We start from the raw sequence: 22149 nt of genomic DNA, 5'->3' as shown, positions 1-22149 counted from the left end.
TGCTTGGATTGGGTTTTTGGCAGACAGATTCTCATTCATAAAGGGGAAAGTTGGTTTAAAGAAGAAGACCTGCTTGGCTTATAGTAGCAGCCCCTAAGGGACCCAAATACCTGACTAGAATTCATCAGGAATACAATGCTAGTTAGCTCAGGTCTCCAGATGAGACTCTTCACATCCCAGCTGAAATAGAAAGCCGGCTCAGCCTTGCCTGAGTAGAGAGCACCCCCGACTGGAAGCTGAAAACTAAGGGTTTTTGCTGGTACCAACACATGGTTCTTTGAACACTTTTGAAGACACGTAAACACAGTGCAAACACAGTTGAAGCCACAGTTGCAGTAACAGCCACCTGATCGCTCAATCTGAAAGGAAGACAACACTTCTAGCTTCAGACCATAGGACATATATTTAAAATGTTTTTCAGTGTAAGAATAATGACATACAATATTCTATCAGTTTCAAGTGAACATCGTAGTGATTCAGTATTTTATACATTAGCAAAGGGTCCTCATGATGTCTAGTGACCATCTGTCACCATACAAAGGTATTAGAATATTATTGAGTATATTGCCCATGCAATACATTGCATCCCCATGACTCGTTTATTTTGTAACTGGAAGTTTGTACCACTTAATCCCCAAACTTAAATTTCAGTGTGGGTGGGAATGTAAAATGATAGAGCCACTTTAGAAAAAAAAAAATTGGCAGTTTCTTATACAGTTTGCTATGTACCATATAACCCAGTAATACCATTCCGTTTTGGTCTGCTAGGTTGACTCCTCCCTCTTTGTTCACGTGGCCTTTCTTCAGTCTGTGCATGTGGCTTTCTTACAAGGCCACACATTTTATAACCTCATTTAACCTTAATCACCGGCTACAAGCCCTATCTCCAAATACAATCACATTGGGGGTTAGGACTTCGGCATATGAATTGGAGAAGAACACAAACATTCTGTCCATAGCACATTCCTAGGTATTTACCCCAGAGTCATGAAAAACTTGTGCTACACAAAACCATTTACATAAATGTTACGGTAGCTTTTCTCATAACCGCCCCCAAATGGAAACAACCAAGATGTCTTCAGACGTCTTCAACTTTTGAATGAATAAACAAACTTGGGGACATTCATACAGTAGAATACTACTTATCAATAAAGGAACAAACTACTAATGCATGCAACAACTTGGAGGAATCTAAAAGACATTATGCTAAATTGAAAGATGTCAGGCTCAAAGGCTACTTATTGTGTGATTCCACTTACATGACATTTTGGAAAATAGGAAAATCTATGGGGACAGAAAATTGGTCTGTGTTTTCTAGGGGCTACTTGATGAGGGCTTTACTATAAAGGGGCAGTAGGAAACTTTCCAGGTGATGGAAATGTTCTATAGTTTCATTGTGGTGAACACAACTATATGTATTTGTCAAAATTCATAGAACTGTATACACTTACAAGAGTAAATTTTACTGCATGCAAATTATGGCTCAATGAATCTGCCATAAAAGAATAAACAGAAGGCTACTTGAAAAAATTCATTTGTATGTATGGTCTTCCTAAAAGTAAATATGAAAGAAACAATAAAGAACTTTCAAGCACAAAACATATTAGGATAAAATTTTGTTGGGATGGGAATATGAGGTAAAGGAGAGAAAAGAACGGTATAAACTTTCTAATTGTTAAAGAGAAGTTTTGTTCATGTATTTTTAAATGTTTATTTATTTATTTTGAGAGAGAGAGTTTGTGTGCAAGCAGAGGAGGGGCAGAGAGAGAGAGAGAGAGAGAGAGAGAGAGAGAGAGAGAAAGAGAGAGAGAGAGAGAGAGAGAGAGAGAGAGAGAATTCCAAACTGCTCCATGCAGTGAGGGCAGAGCCCAGAGTCAGGCTCAAACCCACAAACTGTGAGATCATGACCTGACCTGAAATTAAGAGTCAAATGCTTAACTAGCTGAGCCACCCAGGCATCCTTTGTTCATGTGTTTTTAAAGTGGATGCTAGTGAGTATCAAATTATTATGATACATACAGTCCATTGGATATGTTTAACGATTAGTAACAGTTTTATTTTAAAAGGTTTATAGTTACATGTTTGATATTACACCTGATCAAACTTTTAATGAAATGTCTTATATGTCAACTTTAAAATATGCTAGAAGGTAATCCTTTTAGGAGGACATGATCAAAAAGTTTCAAGATCACACACACATTATTTAAACATTTTAATGTTTATTATTAATTTTTGAAAGAGACAGAGAGCATGAGCAGGGGAGGGGCAGAGAGAGAGAGGGAGACACAGAATCTGAAGAAGGCTTCAGGCTCTGAGCTGTCAGCACAGAGCCCGATGTGGGGCTTGAACCCACGAACTGTGAGATCATGACCTGAGCTGAAGTTGATCGCTTAACTGACCCACTCAGGCGCCCCAACACACACCCATTTTTGTCACATAAAAGCTTATGCGAAGTTTCTCAGTTAAGTCATGTATTTTAAGGTCATATACACAATGCAAAAATAAAGGTTATTTTTAGATGACTGCTATTTATGATCTTTGAAATTCTATTGGGCTATTAGATCACAGCATAAGTAAGGATGTTACCCATGCAACATTGAGGAGTCAATAGAAACAATTGATAGGTACATGTCTTATATTTCATAGGTGTTTGCTTATTGCTGCATAACAAGCCATCCTCAAACTTTGTGACTTGAAAGAATAATAATCATTTCTTTTGCACACAAATATGCCATTGGGTAGAACTGGGTAGGGATCAGAAGCAAGGTTCATCTTTGCTCCGTGCAGCATCAGCTGGACAGTTGACTGAAGGCTGGAGGATCTGCTTTCACACTGGCTCATTCAGTATGGCTGGGGCTGAAGGCCAGGGGCCTCAGGTCCTTTGCACATGGCAGAACTTTTCTCCAAACCTCTACACTATGAGATGACCACACTAGAGCATAGCTTCCAGTAGCATCAGGCTGTGCCCTAGGATGACTCCAGTACTGCATTAAAATGCCTGTCTGAGAAAACTCAAGGTTACCAGTGTTTATCATTTGTTCTAGCCAAAACCTGACGATAGGTCCCAGACCTCCCTTTTCTTATAGCATTTACCCAAAAGGGCTTACAATGGTGACTCCTTCTTCTGTCCCTTTCAGATGTGTATGTATCTCTTGCCATTTGAAGTGTCTTTCTCAGTGATCTGAGAGCCATATAGGGCCTCTGTCTCCTAGTCTCTGTAGGGAAAAAAAGAATCCTAACTTCAGTAAATCACCTGCTGGCAGCTACAGCTGGCCTGATCACATTTACACTCACCAAACCTTTGTAATTTTTTGGTTCAACTCCACTCTCTCCCATCTCTACTCCTTCATTCGCACTTTAAATCATCCAGTCACTGCTGCATAGATTGGGACGGAGTTCAGCTCTTTACCTTACTGTCAATAGTGTCTGAATAAAATCTGTTTTACCCCTTTAACTAACGCCTGGCTTTGTCTACCACTGATAATAGGCTTCTCCAAGTGACCTGGGCTTTTTTACAGTGTGGTGGCTGGGTTCAAAGCGTCAATGAAGACAGAAGGAAGTGATCCCATAGCAGACAGCAATGTGTTATTGGCTCCTCAAACATAAAAATGTTTTATACCGTGGGGGCGCTTGGCTGGTTAGGCATCTGACTCTTGATTTCAGCTCAGGTCATGATCTCACTGTTTGTGAGATCAAGCCTGAAGTCGGGCTCTGCACTGACAGCACAGGGCCTGCTTGGGACTCTCTCTCTCTTCCTCTCCCCTGCTCAGCCTCTATTTCTCTCTCTGCTTCTCAAAATAAATAGACATTTAAAATATGTTTTATACTATGCCCACTTACAAATCAAAAAGGATTGTTAATAAGTGATTCAAGTCTACTATGGGTATGAAAGAGAAAGCAAAATAAAAATAAAGGAATAAAGTTAAGCCATTTGGGTGAGTGAGGATAATACAAATGCATCACTTACAGAAAACATAAATTTGCCCTTTGGGAAATAAAAGAATTACTGCTTTTTAAAAAATCCAAAAATTATTTGAAAGGCTCACATAAAATTAAAACACAGGAAAGAACAAGAAATTAGGAGCGATGCTGAAATTTGAACTTAGGCAGACAGGCCGCCCTTGCTTGCTATTACGCTTGCTATTATCCTTATTTTTGAGATAAGGACACCCAGATATTGAGTATTCATTTTGGAGACACCTTGAACACTAAATCGTCACGAGTCCATTTTTTTTCTCTTCAATACGGTCCTGCTGAATGGCCCCAACATGGGGGCCTACTTAAAACGTAGCGAAGCCTGTTTTATTTTAGCCCAAGGAACACTACAGGAGTTTCTTTTTTAAATATGATTTTTGACCTCCGTGGGCTTCCGGCCCGAACTACATTTCCCAGCAGGCCGTGCTCAGAACTACGGGTGCCTACTTGAGGTCTAGCTTTCCTGGTGGCGGCGCAGTCGCCGTGCGGACGGCCGACGGGCGGGCGCTTCGCGGTTTGAATGGCTGCGGGCCCGGGCCCTCAGCTCACCTGAGGACCGGCCGCCCAGGGGTGCGCTATGCCGTCGGGAGGCGACCAGTCGCCGCCGCCCCCGCCTCCTCCTCCGGCGGCGGCAGCCTCGGATGAGGAGGAGGAAGACGACGGCGAGGCGGAGGACGCCGCGCAGCCGGCCCGCTCGCCGGCCCCTCAAACCCTGCAGCGGTTCGAAGAGCTGTGCAGCCGCCTCAACATGGACGAGGCGGCGCGGGCCGAGGCCTGGGACAGCTACCGGAACATGAGCGAGAGCTACACGCTGGAGGTGCGCCTCGGGGGAGGAGGCGAGGGGCTTCCCGGGCCTAGTCGCCGCGCCCCGCCGCGGGAATGGGCCCCTCCCCTCCCCGGGTCGGGCGCCCGGCGGGGACCCTGGGGCCGGCCCCGGGTCTCCGGTCCCCAGCCTGGAGGGCGGCGGGGATCCTCCCTTTGCGCCTTAGTCCTGGGGACCTGGCTGACGGCCGGCTCCTAGCGGCCCAGAAAGTGAACCCCGTCTCGCAGCTGTTCCCTTTCGGGTTCCGAGTGGGGGCCATTTCTTGCCCTAAAGTGGCATCGCGAGGCCGAGGTCGTGCCGGGGTCACGATCGCAAAGATACAACCACCTCGTCGGCCGAATGAACAGGTGCAGTTGTTACGACCGTCAGGAGAAGGGGAGGGGACTTGGCTGTGCTCCCACGGAGACTAACCCGCGTTTAGCGCCGGGGCCGCTAGGCTTCTCTCTCAGTTCTTTTCCTGCTGTGCCCACTGCCTTTGTCCCGGCATTGCATCCGTGGAGTAAACGCGTTGTTAAGTTTCGGGCTGTGCTTGTGTGTCAGCTGTGTTCCTTTCCCTCGGGCAAATGAAACGGGCTTTCTGCCCCCCTGGATATAGACACACGCCCGCATTTGTCCCTAGGAAGCTGGCACTGCGACGACCTTGAGGACCTTTCGGTCACCCCAGACGTTGCCCAGGACCCCGTAGCCGCTGTGATTTCGGCTTGTTGTGTCCCTTTCTTCGGATGGGGCTTGCAGATGAGAAAAATGGCCATTCCAGCCAGTGAGGCTCAACCCTGTAGGCACCTCCCCTTTATGGACCAATGGGAAGTGACGCGGAAGTCGGGATTGTTTATCAGCTGTTTGCTTGTGTGTGGCGTTGAACTGGAGGCCATAGGATTTTCTTAAGCTGTTTTACGGTTTGTGGAAAGAGTAGGGCAGATAGGCTCAAACTGGGAAGGCCTAACCAAAGTATCTTGAATTATAATAGTAGGGTGTTTCTGAGTACATGTGACTCACTGAGGTTACTTTGTATTCTTGCCTTAACAGGATTGTATTTCAGTTCTTCCCGCGTAGTTATGTGTGCAGGGGCGTGGGGGACAGGCCTAGTAATCTAGTGTCCATAGAACCTGACAGACCTAGGTGACATTGGACAATTTACCTAACCACTCCAGCGCTCGATTTTGTGATACGTGAATTTGAGATTCTTTGTACCTGCGTCACAGAGTTGTCTTGAAGGTTTAATAAGGGAATGTGGAGTTTCTGTTGTGGACAGTGCTTGTGCTCCGGAGTTTGCAGAGCTCTTTCCTATACGTAGGTGATGTGGCCGCACAGGCCACGTTCCTATTTATTTTTCAGTGGTTCTGTGGTCAGTGGTTCCTGTGGTTCTTTGGTTATGGGCAGAAGTGCTTCCAAATAAGCTTTTATTTTATCCTCACGATAATCTTTTAAGTTACATAGAACACGTACTACCACCATTCGGTTGAGGTGTCTCAACTCATGGGATTAAGTTGGATGAAGTCCAGTGTTAGGTAAGCAAGCGGCTAATAATGGTTAGTAAATTGTTTTTGAAAACACGTTTGATTAGCTCAGTTTACCCAGTTAGTGAATGAATATTCATTTATCAATTTTTTTTTCCGCCTCTTTTTGGCCAGATACTGTTGTAGATGGCAATGAGCAAAACTTAAAAACCCCCACCCTCATGGAGCTTGTTGTCAGGGATGATGTGAAATAATGGAGGATGTCAGGCTCGTGGAAAATAAAGCTCATATGATATTTAATACAGAGTATCGGTTATAGAATTTTATCTTCTGATTTCTTGTGTTTTCTCACAGCCCTCAGATAAGGAAGTTGAGGCTCTCTGTTCATTTGTCCCACATGGGGACCCCCAAAGCACATGTCCTGAGAGAGTGAGGCAGGTGGAATCTTTATTGCCTTTTAGGATCTTACAAGTTACCTAGCATCATCTGCACCTCGGTTGAGATAGTTCAAAACGAGGGCATAGAACACAGATTCCTGTCTCCCAGTGTGAAAATGTCAGTGTCTCAGTATGAGAACCCTCGGGATGGAGCCATCATTGAAAACACAGCTTCCCACAGACATAAAAAATTAAACTTTGTTTAATCATAAAAGTTTTTTCATATTGAAATGTATATATAGCTCATTAGGTAAAAATCAATATTCCTTTATTTTACAGGGGAATGATCTTCACTGGTTAGCATGTGCCTTATATGTGGCTTGCAGAAAATCTGTGCCGACTGTAAGCAAAGGGACTGTTGAAGGAAACTATGTATCTTTAACTAGAATCCTGCGATGTTCCGAACAGAGGTAACTATGTCAGAGTTGGAAAAGTAGAGTGTGACAAATGTAAAAGGTCAAAAATCATAGTGATAGAATTCTCTATTTATCATTTCCAGGGCATTTTTGTACCTATAGAGTGCTGAATTTAGAGACTAGGTCATGGCTTTCCTTTACCGCATCTAAGTTGGTAGCCATTATATTTTACTTCTTTTGTGAAAAGTATTGAAATTTTAATGTATTAAGACTTGTATGGGAGCACCTGGGTGGCTCGCTCAGCCGAGCGTCCAACTCTTGATTTCAGCTCAGGTCATGATCTCACAGTTCATGAGTTTGAGCCCCACATCGGGCTCTGTGCTGGCCTGCTTGGCCTGTGTGGTGCCTGCTTGGGATTCTTGCTCTCTTTCCCTCTCTCTCTGCCCCTTCCCTGCTCACTCTCTCTAAAATAAATAAATAAACTAGAAAAAAAAAAAAAAAAAGACTTGTTTGTATGAAGCGTAGTATTAAAGGTTAGGACTTATTATTATGTGATATTGGAGGAATTCTAAATAAGGATATTAGAGAAACTTTAGGAAATACTCTAAATTGTAAAGGTAAATAAAATATGGTATTAAACTTAGAACTACATGCCCAGGATTTGTATCTTTATATATAAATATATGGAATGTGTAAATACTTCTCCATTTGCTGCTTGGGGGGATATGCAACACTATCACAATCAGTTTCTGAAAGGGTCAAATAATGTTTTAAAGAAGAGGCAGAAATTGCTTTTTCTATCTGTTGTGTAATTGAATTGATTATATTTATTTGTGCCTTTTGGGTGAATTTTCTCTTATGGCTTATTAAAGATTGGTGGGAAAAAGGATATTTGGCAGTTTGTAGGGGGAATACCACTGTCAAAATTTATGTACCTAATGGTTTAAAAAATCACTTACTATTAAAATAATTAACAAGAAATGTAATATTCTATCTGTAGCCTATTTATTAACCTTGAACTCCATCCTGAGTTATATTTAGGCCTAAGGACAAGAGGCAGTGCATAAAGAGTTGAAAACCTGCAGAAATGGACTTAAATAAGGTGCAAAAGTAGAATCGTTACGGAAAAGCAAAGTGGAGACAGAGTAATCCAGTTAAGTGACAGACAAGGAACTTTAGAAGCAAAGGTCAAATTATGGAATTACCATAAACCATAGTAAATTGAATTCATCCAACATTTTAATGCAAGTAATCTAGTTCTAGGCTTCAGTTGTGTTTCCATTTCAAAAACTCAGTTTCTATCTTTAAATTTTACCTCTGGGCTCAGATTATTTATTTTATGCCATAATGGGCTAAAACGGGTTAAAAACGAAGAGTATGTTGGGAGAAGATATTTACAACGTGTATAAATAACAAAGGATCAGTGTCCAGAAGTATATAGAGAACGGCTAACAAATGGTTGCATGATTGACAATGGGTCCTAAAAATGGGTAAAGAATATGATTTCACAAAGCTCAAAACTCACATAGCTAATAGATGTATGTAAAGAAGTTCAGTCTCACTGGTAATAAGGAAGTTCAAAGTAAAAACAAGGTAACTGTCATTCTCATCAGATTGGGGAAGTTTGAAGGCTGATAAAACCCGCTCTAGTCACTAGGTAGGGAAACAGGAAGTCTGTATTGCTGGTGTGCATTGGTGAGAGTATAAATTGACACGGCCACTCGAGTGGCAAATTTGGCAGTCTCTAGTAAAGTTGGAGATGCACCTTCTCTGACTCGGCAATTCTTCATCTTGGCCTAGTCCGTAAAGAAGCTCTTACATACAGGTGCAAGAATGTGTTCATTACAGCCTTTTCGTGTTATAATGTAAAATTGGAAACCTCCGTTTGCACTGGTTGGGGAATGAATGCAAAAAATCATGGTAGTTCATATGCAGGAATATTTTTAACATTAAAATTAATGAATTAGATCTGTACATATTAATGTTAATCTCAGAAACATTGAATGAAAAAGCATGTTGCTGAATGCTACTTACAGTGTGATACTATTAATATAAAATCTTAAAACCACACATAAAGATGATACTACTTACTGTTTATGGATACATATAGATCCATATATGTGTAGATACAAATGTATAGATACATATAGATTCGTATATGTATAGATTCATATAGATGCCATATAGTAAGGGTATTAAGTAGTAAGTATATAAAAGCAAGGATGGGAAGGATTCGGACTCACTTGAGAATGGTGGTCATCTTTGGGGAAGAAGAGGGGGCCATGGGTTTGGGGAGGAGTACAAATGAGAATTTGGCTGTTTCTGTTGTACCTGAAGCAAACATGGCAAAATTTATTTATTTATTTATTCATATTTATTCAATATGTTTATTTATTCAATAAGTCTTGGTTACGTTACTCTGGCTGATTGTTTTATATTTTTATATATTTCATAATTAAAAAAGTCAGGTCATCTCAGAAAAAAGGTAGATTAGGAAAATCAGAGAAATTCACCAATCTGTAAGACAGGAAGCTAGTCAGAGGCATGAGTTGTGATTTTATATCACTGTCTAAAAGTAATTTAACAAGTTCATTTTGATTTAATTATATTTGTGTTCTCTCCCTTTGTGTTAATTTTGAAAATGTCTCATTGTTTATTTTTAATATCAGCTTACTTGAATTTTTTCACAAGATGAAGAAGTGGGAAGACATGGCAAACCTCCCTCCACATTTCAGAGAACGTACTGAGAGACTAGAAAGAAACTTCACTGTGTCGGCAGTAATTTTTAAGAAATATGAACCCATTTTTCAGGACATTTTTAAATATCCTCAAGAGGAGCAGCCTCGTCAACAGAGAGGAAGAAAACAGCGGTATATACATATACATATTTTAAAAATTTTTAGTGTTTTGTTCATTTTCTGAGAGAGAGAGAGAGCAGGGGAGGGGCAGAGAGAGAGGGAGACACAGAATCCGAAGCAGGCTCCGCGGCCCGGAGCCTGATGGGGGCTCAAACTCACGAACCATGAGATCATGACCTGAGCTGTAGTCAGACATTTAACTGACTGAGCCACCCAGGCGCCCCGCAGTATGTTTTTTTTTATATTTGTTAGTCAGGACTACACATTTTTAAAATCTGTGCTGCAGTTTTGATCCCTCGGTTTGTGTCACTTAGCTTATTTTGCTAGTCTTAAAAAAACAAATGTGATTTCATAAGTAATCTTTCTTTCCGATGGCTCTCTCTTAACAATAATTTCTTGCTTTTCATTGTATGTTAGCCATAAAGAATTTGGCTTCCTTCATATTGCAAAGTGTATGGGATTATTGTTTCTGTAAACTTTCCCTTTTTATTTAAGCAACCCAAATGCAAAAGTCAGAACTTATGTATTTTCACCAGTTAGCCACCTGGGTATCGAATTTGACTCCTTAATTTTCTGTTATTGGCTATGTTGACTATTACTATTATTTTCTGTATATTATAATATCAACTATTTCTCTTATTTGACTTCTGTGTCCGACTTAGAAATCGATAATCCCCTCTGAGCTGGCTTCTGTATGTATTTTGATGTTTATAACTAATCAAGAGTAGACAAACTGGATGGAGGGAGAATAAGGGGACAGAAACTATTATGAATTTGTGCTTTCTGATCATGTCTTCAAAATCTGTAACCTGACTCTGGCTCAGTGTTTTCCATCTTTCCTGATAGATAAAGGCAGTCATGGGATACACATTCTCTACCTTTATCATGAACACTTTTTCATAAAGTAGAAATGGAAATTGTTTTTAAGATAGAACTAGAAAAATGTTGACAAGAAAAGTGGGGGGAAAGGAGTTACTACAATTGAATGAATAATGGGTGCTTCTCTTTCAATATAAAAATTTTTCCCAAATTGTGAAGGATGTTTATAGTAAGTGAGCAGCTTTTAAAAATCAAACAAACTATGTATTTTCTTGGATAGTTGACCCCACTGTTATGGAAGCAGCTGGTCCAGTTTGCTTGTAATTTGGGGGGAATTGACTATGTACAATTAAATAAAGTTTGGATAGATGCTTTGTTGTAAGTCTGAGCGAGGCTGATGTGATCATTCACAGGAAGATATAGAATATCTTCTTTCTTTGGAGAGTTGTAGGAAATGATTTTAGGTTGTGCTTGCATTGATATTTATTAGGGTATGTATATTACCTAATATTAAGAAAATTGTAAGATAATTTTAATTTTAAAAGCTTAAAATATACTGTATACTTTTATTAGTACTTTTGGCTAATAGTAATAATCATGTATACCATTTACTGAGCATTGTTATGGAGCAGGAACTGTCCAAGATTTAAACCTGTATAACTTGAATGAATCCCTATGACAACTATATTAAGGTTGATGCTGTTGTTACAGGCGGGGGAACATAACCCCTTGAGAGGTTAAGTAATTTGGTCACAGTCACATAGTAAGCGTGGAGCTATTATTGACACTGGTAGTCTGCTTGCAGAACCCATGTCCCTTACCACTTCTCTGTACTGTACCCCACACGTACCAGTCTCTGAAAGTTTGTCACTGGGTATTTATTGAGAACTTACTGTGTGAAGTATGTTAGGTATTTTATATAGGACACAAATATTGAAAAAAAAAAAAAAAACCCATAGCCTCTGTCTTTTGAGAGCTTACAGTATAGTTGTGGAGAGGAGGCATGTATAAATGCAAAAGATAACAAAAATATACAACTTCTGAGGCAAAATTAAACCACTGGGCGTGAGCCAGTCAGGTACGGTTCCATGAAGTAAGGAACGATGGGTAGGATTTTGATGGGTGAATTTGGAGATGTAGATAGAGCCTTCTTTGTACAGGATGTGTACGCGAAAGTAGCAAAGAGGCGATTGGCTGAGTAGGTTCAGTAGGTCAAGTTCTAGGGTTCTCAAGTCATAGATTCACTGTTGAGAGTGGCTTGAGTTCTAAGCTAAAAAGCTTGACTTTAAAATAATTAAATAAATTAATTTAAAAAAGAGGCATGTCTGGGAGGCACGTTGGTTGAGTGTCTGACTCTTGACTTCGGCTCAGGTCGTGATCTCAGGGTTGGGGAGATGGAATCCCCATCGGGCTCTGTGCTGAGTGTGGAGCCTGCCTGGGATTCTGTCTCTTTCCTTCTGCCCCTTTCCCCAACTCTCGCACTCTCTCTCTCTAAAATTAAGAAAAAAACGTTTAAAAAAAAAGTTTGACTTTTATCTTGGTAGGCATCAAAACTGGATAGTTATCATGTGCCTAGGGTAGGGAGGCCACTTCTAAAAGCAGGGCACTGACATTTAATCCTTGCCACGGACTGGTGAATTAAGTACAAAACTCTACCCAGGAGACTAATTGTTCAGCAGATAAAGAGACTGGGGCACATGGGGGGCAAGTGTGTGTAGCTAAGGACGGTGGGGGAGCTAAACCCTAGTCTCCCGATCTTCCTTCAGAGCTCCTTGTTGGGATGTGGAGACAACAGATGTCTTATCTGAATATTGGCAGAGGTTTTGGTAGAAAAGCCAAGGGCGTAAAACAGGTCTGAAACTCCCTTTAGCAGACAACTTGGCAAAGTATAATGGATAGTCTTAATGATAAAGAATAAGGAATTATAGCAAACCCAGAATTTACCTTAAGTAGTCCTTTTGTGACTTGATACAATCTGGAATATCTTTGGGGAGGGAGTGTTTACAGTTCCTTAGCTATGATGAAGGGAAAAAAATAGAGAAATACCTGATTGCATACATGGGTCCAAAAGCAGCATGAGCCTTGCTGGTGTCATCAAAACATCTATGGTCACTCATTTTCTACCTTACCTGTCTTGACCTTGAAAGCCTTTTATAGTTCTTCAGAATTTTCTTCTTTCTGAGGTGAACTCTTTCACTGGCTTTGTCCTTGCCAGTGTTTGGTTGGAGCAGAACTTGTACATTTTCCACGTGAAATGAATCTGCTGTCACTCCCTTCAACTGTGGGTTTTGTTTCTCACCTGATTTATAGTCATTTGTGATGTCTTTTTCAAATTCTTCTGTTATCTCATGACTTTCTTTCTCCCCTGAAGGCGACAGCCCTGTACCGTGTCCGAAGTTTTCCATTTTTGTTGGGTGCTTTTTATATATGCAAAAGGTAAGACAGCAATATTTATCTAGATGTTAGCTTATGTAAATGTCCAGGTACTACTTTTGTCAATCTGTATTGTGTATCAGGAAAAGATTCTCAACTGAGAACTTTCTCAATGACTTTAATCTCAGATTCATTTTTAAGTATTGCCTTTTTGTAAGTCTTTTGAATGTCTATAATGTCCAAATCTTATATTAAATGGAAGATCCTTTTATTTTGTTCTTCCATAACATGTTTTCCATCCAGAGCTATTCTTCTGAATTATGGACCAAAAACACATTAGTGGTTTGTATTGGTGTCTTGAGCTGTATTTCTCGTGAGCCGTGTCTTATTTTGTTGAGGGTGACTGCTCATCCTCAGTGTAGTTCAGATGACTTTTTGCATCTTGTTCAGATAAATACATTTGCTCAAATGCCTTTGGATACAATTTATTTTCTCTCCCTTCTCATCTCCCTTAACTTACCCAAGGTCTGTATTCAGGGAAATACGTTACTATTTTTTTGTGTCCTGTCTATATTTCTATGTAGAAATGATTCTTAGTAATCTAAAGAAGAAGAAAAAATACAATTACATTAATTACATAAGCTATGTAGAATGCCTTTGCTATTAAGAAAGCCCAATCAAATGCAAAGTTATCATCAAAGAGTCATAGAGCTGGAAGGAATTTCATAAATGTAAGAGATTTTCATTATTAGATCTAGTAGCCCAAATTATTTACTTTCAAGATTAGGTAACTGAGGCCCTAAAATTAGCTGCTAGAAACAGAGCTAGGATTTGAACCCAGATCTGGCTCTTGGTTTCATGCCAGATGTGAGGGCCCTTTAGCAAGGATGTATCACTCCATTGGTCTCTGGGTTTGGTGTGTCGGATTATAGCTGGTTCTTTCTAGCTGTTTAGGTGAGAACTCATCCTTCCTCCCTGAGCTGTGTGGTTGATTGAAAAGAAAAGTCTTTCTTCTGCCAAAAATAAACTGTTAGTTATTTTGCTGCCCATCACACTGGTGTGTTTCTTTAGTGGAGATAAAGGTAATATGATAAATGGCACAAAATGGAGGTGTAGGAGCATATAAACGGCTCTCATAGTAGCCAGTAACCCCTGCTGCCGCTTTTAGCTTGCTGTGGCTGGTATTATTTATGACACTAATCTTGTCATTGGATTGTGGGCAAGGGTGTCTGACTTCTGGGATTTTATCTGTTCTTATGCTTTTTATGGTGTATATATATCTGGGAATGAATGTGTTTGATACTGTAGAAATTATTTAAAAATTTTATTGTCCTTATTTACATTTTGGTCTCTCGATCAACTGGGTGGCATATTTTTTGTCTCTGCAGTTAACTCGGTGTTGGAGTTGTATTATTAATTCAGTCTGTAATTATTTAATCTGAAGAGTCTTTGTTTCCTGACAGTCCAACACCGTGATCTTTTATGATTCAGTAAGCTCTTTTCTGATAAAGTTGTTTAATTACTTTTATTCAGTTCTTGATTTAGTTATTTGGGGAGAGTTGTATTGTACTCTTTTATAGCCACCTTTGTCATGACTTCCTCTGCAGCATACGGGCATCCCAGATTATGTTGTTCCTGATAGATAAGCCATTTTTTTTGCCTGTTATCTTTGTTGACTTCCTATGGCAAGTACACCCTCGTGACAAGTTTGGGCTTGTCATCCTGAAGGGCTTTGTGGCCCCAAGACCAATTTGGTGCCACTTCCTGTTTTACAATCTCCAGTCTCTTCATTCCTGATAAATCAGCCAATTTTGGAGTTTCAACAAGTTATCTTTGTTGTTGGAAAGATAACCTACCTCACAAAGTGAGATTTCTTTCTAAAGTCAGGATTTGAAACTCGAAGTCTATCACGTTGGGACAGTCCTGGAGTTTAAATTAGATTCTGACCTGTGGGGCATTTTTTGTTAGAAGTTACTGTGCTGCTCTTCTTTTCCTTTATGGCAAGTACACACCAGTGACAAGTTGAGGCTTGTCAGTGTGATGGGCTTTGTAGCTTGAAGCCGTAGGTGCCACTTCCTGTTTTACATTTGAGAAACCGTCTGCTTTAATATTAAACATCTTTATAGTGGAGCCAGGCAGGTTAGTTTGGTTCTATCAGTGCAGAACTTAACCACCTATTCTCATTCGCCTTTCTGGCAACAGAAAAGCATTTTTTCTCTTTAACTCATTTAAATTGATTTGTTGAATCATCTGTACGAAAAGAGAATTATCCTGCTATGCAGAGGTAAGTGGTAACTTTCTTTGGAGGAAAGGAGAAAAAGGGGGGGAAAAGCCTGAAACAAAGCAGTATGAGAGAGAGAGAGAGAGAGAGAGAGAGAGAGAGTGTGTGTGTGTGCGCGTGCGCTTGTGTTGCATGCATTTGGGTAGGCATTAAGTGCAAACATGTTGAGGTTTAGAAATAATTCCTCAGATGTATGTTAGCTGTTTAAATTGAATTCATGTGATATAAAATCACTAGGAAGACTTTACATGCTGTGTTTCATGAGAAAAGAGATATGCTCAAAGTTATTTAAAAAATCTAGAAATATTTCTTAATTTCCAAGAATAAAACTGTTCAACTGCCTATAAAAACTGATTTCAGTGTTAGACTTAAACTAGCATTGCAGAAATGGCATGTTTCTCTAGGTTTGAGCCTGGGTTTCTTTTTTCTTTGTTTACTAAGCATCAACATTATTCCCAGGATATTGGCTCTAGACTTAAATATCTTTCATTGTGGTCCTGTTGTTAATTTGTATGAGTTTATATTATTATTAGAAAATATTTCAAATGTTACCGTTAGCAGCCTGATTATATGTTCTGGTCTTTTTAAACTATATACATGAAAAAATCATTGTTCAGCTATTCCTAAGTATATCTACTAATCTTTTTTTTTTTTTTTTTAATAAATTTCCCTTCTAGAACTGCTTTTTGTACATCCTAAAGATGTTGGACCACTGTGTTTTCATTTTCATTTGTCTCCATGTATTGTGATTTTTTTATTTTTTTGGTTTTTAATTAATTAAATTTTAACTAATAGTTTAATAGTTTAATTAGTTAAATTTTAATTTCAATATAGTTACCATGCTGTTAATATTAGTTTTGGGTATGTAATATCTACTAATTTTCTTTTTTTATTTAATTTATTTTTTAATTTATCTACTAATTTTCTTAACAGAAAAATATTTTCACACGAAAGAATTTGCTGCAGTTTGAGATAATTTATGAAGTTGTTTAGAATTTTCAAAGAAAAAAAACAGTGATAAAATTTTAGTCAGCTACTGGGGAATTAATGCTTATTTAATGAATATTGATTGAGTGAATGAATGCCATTTTTTGTAAAGTTTTGGTTTTAATTACACTCTCAGAAATTTATAAGACTTTAAGAGTAATATTTCAAAATGTAGGTTTGCCAGAACACTTTATGTAGCTTTTGAGTCAGGTTTGGTACAGTGTTTGTGTAATGTCATTTTAATTAAAAAGAGAAATTATGTCTAAAATATTGTAACATGGATGCAGATTTACTTGATAACTGTTTGTATTCCTGTAGGTAATTTCCCCATGATTAGTGATGATTTGGTCAATTCTTACCATCTTCTGCTGTGTGCTTTGGACTTGGTTTATGGAAATGCGCTTCAATGTTCCAACCGTAAAGAACTTGTAAACCCTAATTTTAAAGGTAAGTGTGTAAATCAAAGATTATTGGACAACTCACATTTCTACCATGTGTTTATTCTTGGGAGCTGTACACATGCCACAGGTTTCCTAGCATCAGAGAGCGTTAAGTGCTTTGAAAAGCTCCATCATCATAATCCAGAATACTTGTAATTACTTAAACCCAGGAGTTGAGCTCTCTGTAAAAATATTTATGGAAAGTGCAATCGCAAATATTACAAAGTGTGAAGTCTCACATGACAACTGTAGAAGTTTCTGAAACAACCAGAAGGAATTTAAAAACCTATAGTAGCAAAGTCGCATTAAACTGATGTTGTTTTCTGCATTGCCAAGCTTTGTGCCTGACACACAGTAGGAGCTCAAAATGGATTTATTGAAATAATCTTCATTCAGGTTTTTTCCTACAGAAGAGGAGTAGTTATGGTTGTAAATAAGTAAAATGAATTTTTAGCTCTTAAACTAAAAGATGGATAGAAATGATTATTTTGGCAATGCATTTAAGCAGGCTTTAAGGCCATGCTATTTCTATGAATGATATACAGTAAGAGACCAAATTATAACTCACAGACAATATTATAAATATTAAACAGTATTTATAGAGGTAGTATATAAACTGTTGACATTTGAATAATACCATGGTAGGATTCTGAGTGATTTTCAGTTTTGGGGTGGTTATCGTTAAAATTTTAGCTTGTCTGACTCTGAAGTTTTTGTGTTTTTTTTTTTTTTAATTTTTATTAAAAAAAAATTTTTTTTTTCAACATTTATTTATTTTTGGGACAGAGAGAGACAGAGCATGAACGAGGGAGGGGCAGAGAGAGAGGGAGACACAGAATCGGAAACAGGCTCCAGGCTCTGAGCCATCAGCCCAGAGCCTGACGCGGGGCTCGAACCCGCGGACCGCGAGATCGTGACCTGGCTGAAGTCGGACGCCCAACCGACTGCGCCACCCAGGCGCCCCTGAAGTTTTTTTTTTGTAATGTTTATTTATTTTGAGAGAGAGCATAAGCACACGTTTACACGTAAGCGGGGCGGGGTGGGGAAGTGCAGACAGAAAGGTAGAGAGAGAATCCCAAGCAGGCTCCTCACTGTCAGCACAGAACCTGACACTGGGCTTGATCCCACAAACCGTGAGACTGTGACTTGAGCCAAGATCAAGAGTCAGAAGCTCAACTGACTGAGCCACCCAGGTGCCCCTCAAGGTAGATTTTTAAAGTTACTGAAGTTACTTAGTTGTTCCTGCTTCAGTACATTTAATGTTCTTCATATTCTCTCCTTTCCTTCCTAACTCCCTTTATATTTCTATGTAGTAGCCGCTTTTCATTTTTCTCCTCTTATTTATTTATCCATTTTGTTTGATTTTAGTTTATTTATTTACTTTTGAGGAAGAGACAGAGAGACAGAGAGAGAGAGAGAGAAAATCCCCAAGCGGGCTCCGTGCTGTCAGTGCAGAGCCTAGCATAGGACTCGAACACACGAACTGTGAGGTCATGACCTGAAGCTGAAATCAAGAGTAGGACGCTTAACCAACTGAGCCACCCAGGCCCCGCTTATTTATTTATTCTTATACTGAGTCTTGGGTAAGAATAAGCTGTAAATCAATATGTTACCTACATCCAGTATGATGAAATGGAAATATATAAACAGTATATACTTTGAATAGTAATTTTTTTCAAAGTTGTATTTTTTATTTGAATGTCAGACTTATTTGCAAAGTTTTATTTTTTTATGTTTTTTAGATCTCATTGCAGTATACTAAAATTGTTACCTCAGCTTTTTTTTCTTTATTTCCAGATAAATAATTAACCGAAATCTTTTGAGTAGTGATGTACTTTATCTGTATTTGCTGTATATTTATTTTATTTAAGTATAATTAACATACAGTGTCATATTAGTCTCAAGTGTGCAACATAGTGAGTTGACGACTCTGTACATTACTCAGCGCTCACCACAGTAAGTGTAGTCACCATCTGTCGCCATGCAGTGTTATGACAATACTATTAACTATGTTCCTTACGTTGTACTTTTCATCTCCTTGCCTTATGTATTTTATTTTATTTTAATTTATTTATTTATGTTAGCTACTTGGTCGATAAGTTTGTTATTGTCTTTGTCTGAAAAATCTTCATAAAAATTGTGGTTTGATTTAGCTCTCAGTGGCCCACTCCTGAGCTCTAAAGAAGCTTGCCTTCTTCTGAGCTGCCCAATCTTTCTTCTGGGCAAGAGACATTTTGGGATAGTTCCACCTCTTTTTAACTTCTTTCTTAGGCTTCTTCTTCTAGACTGGATTCTCTCCTAGAGCAGTGTGAGCTGTGAGCTTTACACATCTCCTCCACCATGTCTGGAGTTATTTTGTTCATTTTTTTTTTTTTTTAATTTTTAAAAATTTTTATTTACTTTTGAGAGAGAAGGAGAGAGACAGAGGTGCAAACAGGGTAGGGGCAGAGAGAAAGGGAGACACAGAATCCGAAGCGGGCTCCAGGCTCCAAGCTGTCAGAGCAGAGCCTGACGTGGGGCTTGAACTCATGGGCTGTGAGATCATGACCTGAGCCGAAGTTGGACACTTAACCAGCTGAGCCACCCAGGTGCCCCCTGGAGATACTTTGTTCTCTATGTATTAAGAGAATTGTTTCTTGTAAGCGTCTTCATCTTCTTCCATTAGGTAATGCATACAATCTGCAACTTTTTGACCCATGATGTACTGCCCGTGTCCTTCTGCACTCAATTACTCGCTTTCCAAATCATAACCAGGGAATCATTTGGTACCATTAGGGACAGAGAAGGCACCATCTACCGCTCTCTTGAGGGCCCCCAAAACTTTATTTTGAGGAGTGGTTGCATCCAAATAGTAGGTGAAGGTACCAGGTTGACCCTCAGTGCTTTCCACAGTATTCATCCCCTGTCACCTCCACTTGGCCTTCTTAGATCTTGTCCAGGCCTGCTACAGTACGCTGCAGCATAATTTGTCACGCCAGCCATCACACCTCTCTTTGGGAGTTCATAAGCACGCGCTGCACAAACCGTCGCATTTCCTCTGTACGGGCATTAGCAGTCTGACAGGTGATCTCTCTGGTCTCTCTCTGGACTATCATCCTGTATTTAGATGTGTTCTACTTATTTTTATCCTGAATTACCAAGCGTTCCCAAGCATAGTAATTAGTTTTGCCCTCTTGTCTTCTTCTAAATTTCACTTGGTATCTCTTGATGCAAGCCTTATTCTTGACAAACTTAACAAACCCCATCCTGTAGAACAGAGACTGGCGTCCATGGCTCACCACAGACAAGCAGGCCCAGAAATACTCCATTGGGGGGGCGGGGTGGGGTGGCAACTTACTATTTTATAATTGGAAGTTTGTACCTCTTAATCCCTTTTATCCATATTGCCCATTCCCCCATCCACCTCTCCCCTGGCAACCACCAGTTTGTTTTCCATACTTAAGAGTCTGGTTTTTTTTCATTTGCTTTTTAAATTTCACATGTAAGTGAAATCATATGGTATCTATCAACTGTTTGACTTACTTCACCTGGCATAATACCATCTAAGTCCATCCATGTTGTTGTAAATGGCAAGATTTCATTTTTTTTTTTTATGGCTGAATAGTATTCCTGTGTGTGTGTGTCTGTGTGTCTGTGTGTCTGTGTGAGAGAGAGAGAGAGAGACAGAGAGAGACAGAGAGAGAGAGAAAGGGAATATGAGAAAATGAGAGAGAGGTCTATTCATATATTGATGGACACTTGGGTTGCTTCCATATCTTGGCTATTGTAAATAATGCTGCAGTAAACATGGTGGTGTGCAAGTGTTTCCAATCAGTGTTTTCATTTTCTTTGGGTAAATACCCAGTGGAATTATGGGATCATATGGTATTTCTGTTGTAAATTTTTGGAGGAAATGCCACACTTTTCCAAAGTTGTTGCACCAATTTACCATCCCACCCATAGTGTATGAGGATTCCCTTTTCTCCACATCCTCCCTAATGCTTGTTATTTCTTGTCTTTTTGATTGATAATGGCCATTCTGACTGGTATGAGGTCATATCTCATGGTTTTGATTTGCATTTCCCTGGTGATTAGTGATGTTGAGCTTCTTTTCATGTGTCTGTTGGACATCTAGATGTCTTCTTTGGGAAAATGTCTATTAAGGTCCTCTGCTCATTTTTTTATTGAACTGCTTGGATTTTTTTGGTGTTGTGTTGTATAAATTCTTTATATATTTTGAATATTAGCCCCTTATTGGATAAATCATTTGCATATATCTTCTCCCATTCATTAGGTTGCCTTTTTGTTTTGTTGATGGTTTCCTTTGCTGTGCAAAAGCTTTTTATTTTGGTATAATCCCAGTAGTTGATTTTGTCTTTGTCTCCCTTGCCTGAGGAGACATAGCCATAAATATGTTGCTATTGAATGATAGCAACATTCAATATTGAATGATATTGAAGAGGATGATATTGAAGAGATTACTGCCTATGTTTTCTTTTGTCTTTGCTATCTTAGAGGTATATTTAGAGTCAAATTATGCCCCTCTACACTCTTTCCTATGTGCTTATACACTAACTCATAGGCTGATTAGATTATTTGTATTTTGGTTTATTACAGTTTGATTTATTGAATGCTACCTGATCTCTCTGTTCTGTGATTCTGTTCATTATAGGCCTGTCAGAGGATTTTCATGCTAAGGATTCTAAACCTTCCTCGGACCCGCCTTGTGTCATTGAGAAACTCTGTTCCTTACATGATGGCCTCGTTTTGGAAGCAAAGGGAATAAAGGAACATTTCTGGAAACCCTATATTAGGAAACTTTATGAAAAAAAGGTTTGTAAGTAGTAAAGAAGTAATGTGAAAATATTTTCTGTGGAAAGATTTATTTTAATATGATGACTTAAGGATCTTTTCTTTCATCATAGCTCCTTAAGGGAAAAGAAGAAAATCTTACAGGGTTTTTAGAACCTGGGAACTTTGCAGAGAGTTTGTGAGTATTTGTATTATCAGCCATTTTAATATTTTGTAAACTATGTGCTTAGGAAACCTCAGAGTTTAGTGTCTTTATTGTTTGTACCCTGGAAACTTAGAATATATTTTGTGGGAGAACATCAGAAAGCAATCAAAAGTTGTGTCAGCTGTTACTGTAAGCACACAGGTTAAAATGTATTGGAAATTGTATGGCTGTTCTTTAAAGTTTTAATAGTTAAGCTTTTGGATCATAATTTTTGAGATAAAAGAAGTTCTTTGGGAACTGTATGGGTTCAAATGATGATGTAGAAGTAGCGAGGTCTTCAAAGGTGCCTAGAGCAACTGGGAAAGATAATTAAGCATCTCACCAGAAACTGCACCTCCCAGGTAGAT

The 22149-nt window shown here is 39.2% G+C and overlaps 1 protein-coding gene and 1 pseudogene across 8 annotated transcripts in view; one reads left to right on the top strand and one right to left on the bottom strand.

Annotated features, from left to right (window-relative positions):
• Positions 1–4437: 4437 nt before the first annotated feature.
• The window catches only part of RBL2 (RB transcriptional corepressor like 2), a 70345-nt gene continuing 52633 nt past the window's right edge, over positions 4438–22149 (top strand). For 4 of the 8 annotated variants that reach the window (XR_007147277.1, XR_007147278.1, XM_047834885.1 and 1 more), the window contains exons 1-7: positions 4439–4792; positions 6972–7102; positions 9718–9918; positions 13097–13161; positions 16685–16813; positions 21458–21618; positions 21711–21775. Coding sequence is in view for 6 of the 8 variants with exons in the window: in XM_047834885.1 (XP_047690841.1) it covers positions 4553–4792; positions 6972–7102; positions 9718–9918; positions 13097–13161; positions 16685–16813; positions 21458–21618; positions 21711–21775 (992 nt within the window). In the remaining 2 variants the exon portion in view is untranslated. Of the gene's footprint in view, positions 4793–5645; positions 6307–6971; positions 7103–9717; positions 9919–13096; positions 13162–15256; positions 15383–16684; positions 16814–21457; positions 21619–21710; positions 21776–22149 lie in introns of those variants that run through there. The other 4 variants (XM_047834886.1, XM_047834887.1, XM_047834888.1 and 1 more) reach the window with 3 other exon arrangements.
• On the bottom strand, positions 18950–20051 carry LOC125152703 (60S ribosomal protein L5-like; annotated as a pseudogene).

Source organism: Prionailurus viverrinus, chromosome E2 (genome assembly GCF_022837055.1).
Source record: "Prionailurus viverrinus isolate Anna chromosome E2, UM_Priviv_1.0, whole genome shotgun sequence".
NCBI classification, from domain to species: domain Eukaryota; kingdom Metazoa; phylum Chordata; class Mammalia; order Carnivora; family Felidae; genus Prionailurus; species Prionailurus viverrinus.
The sequence above is the reverse complement of the archived record's forward strand: the minus strand, read 5'-3'. Positions and strand labels throughout refer to the sequence as shown.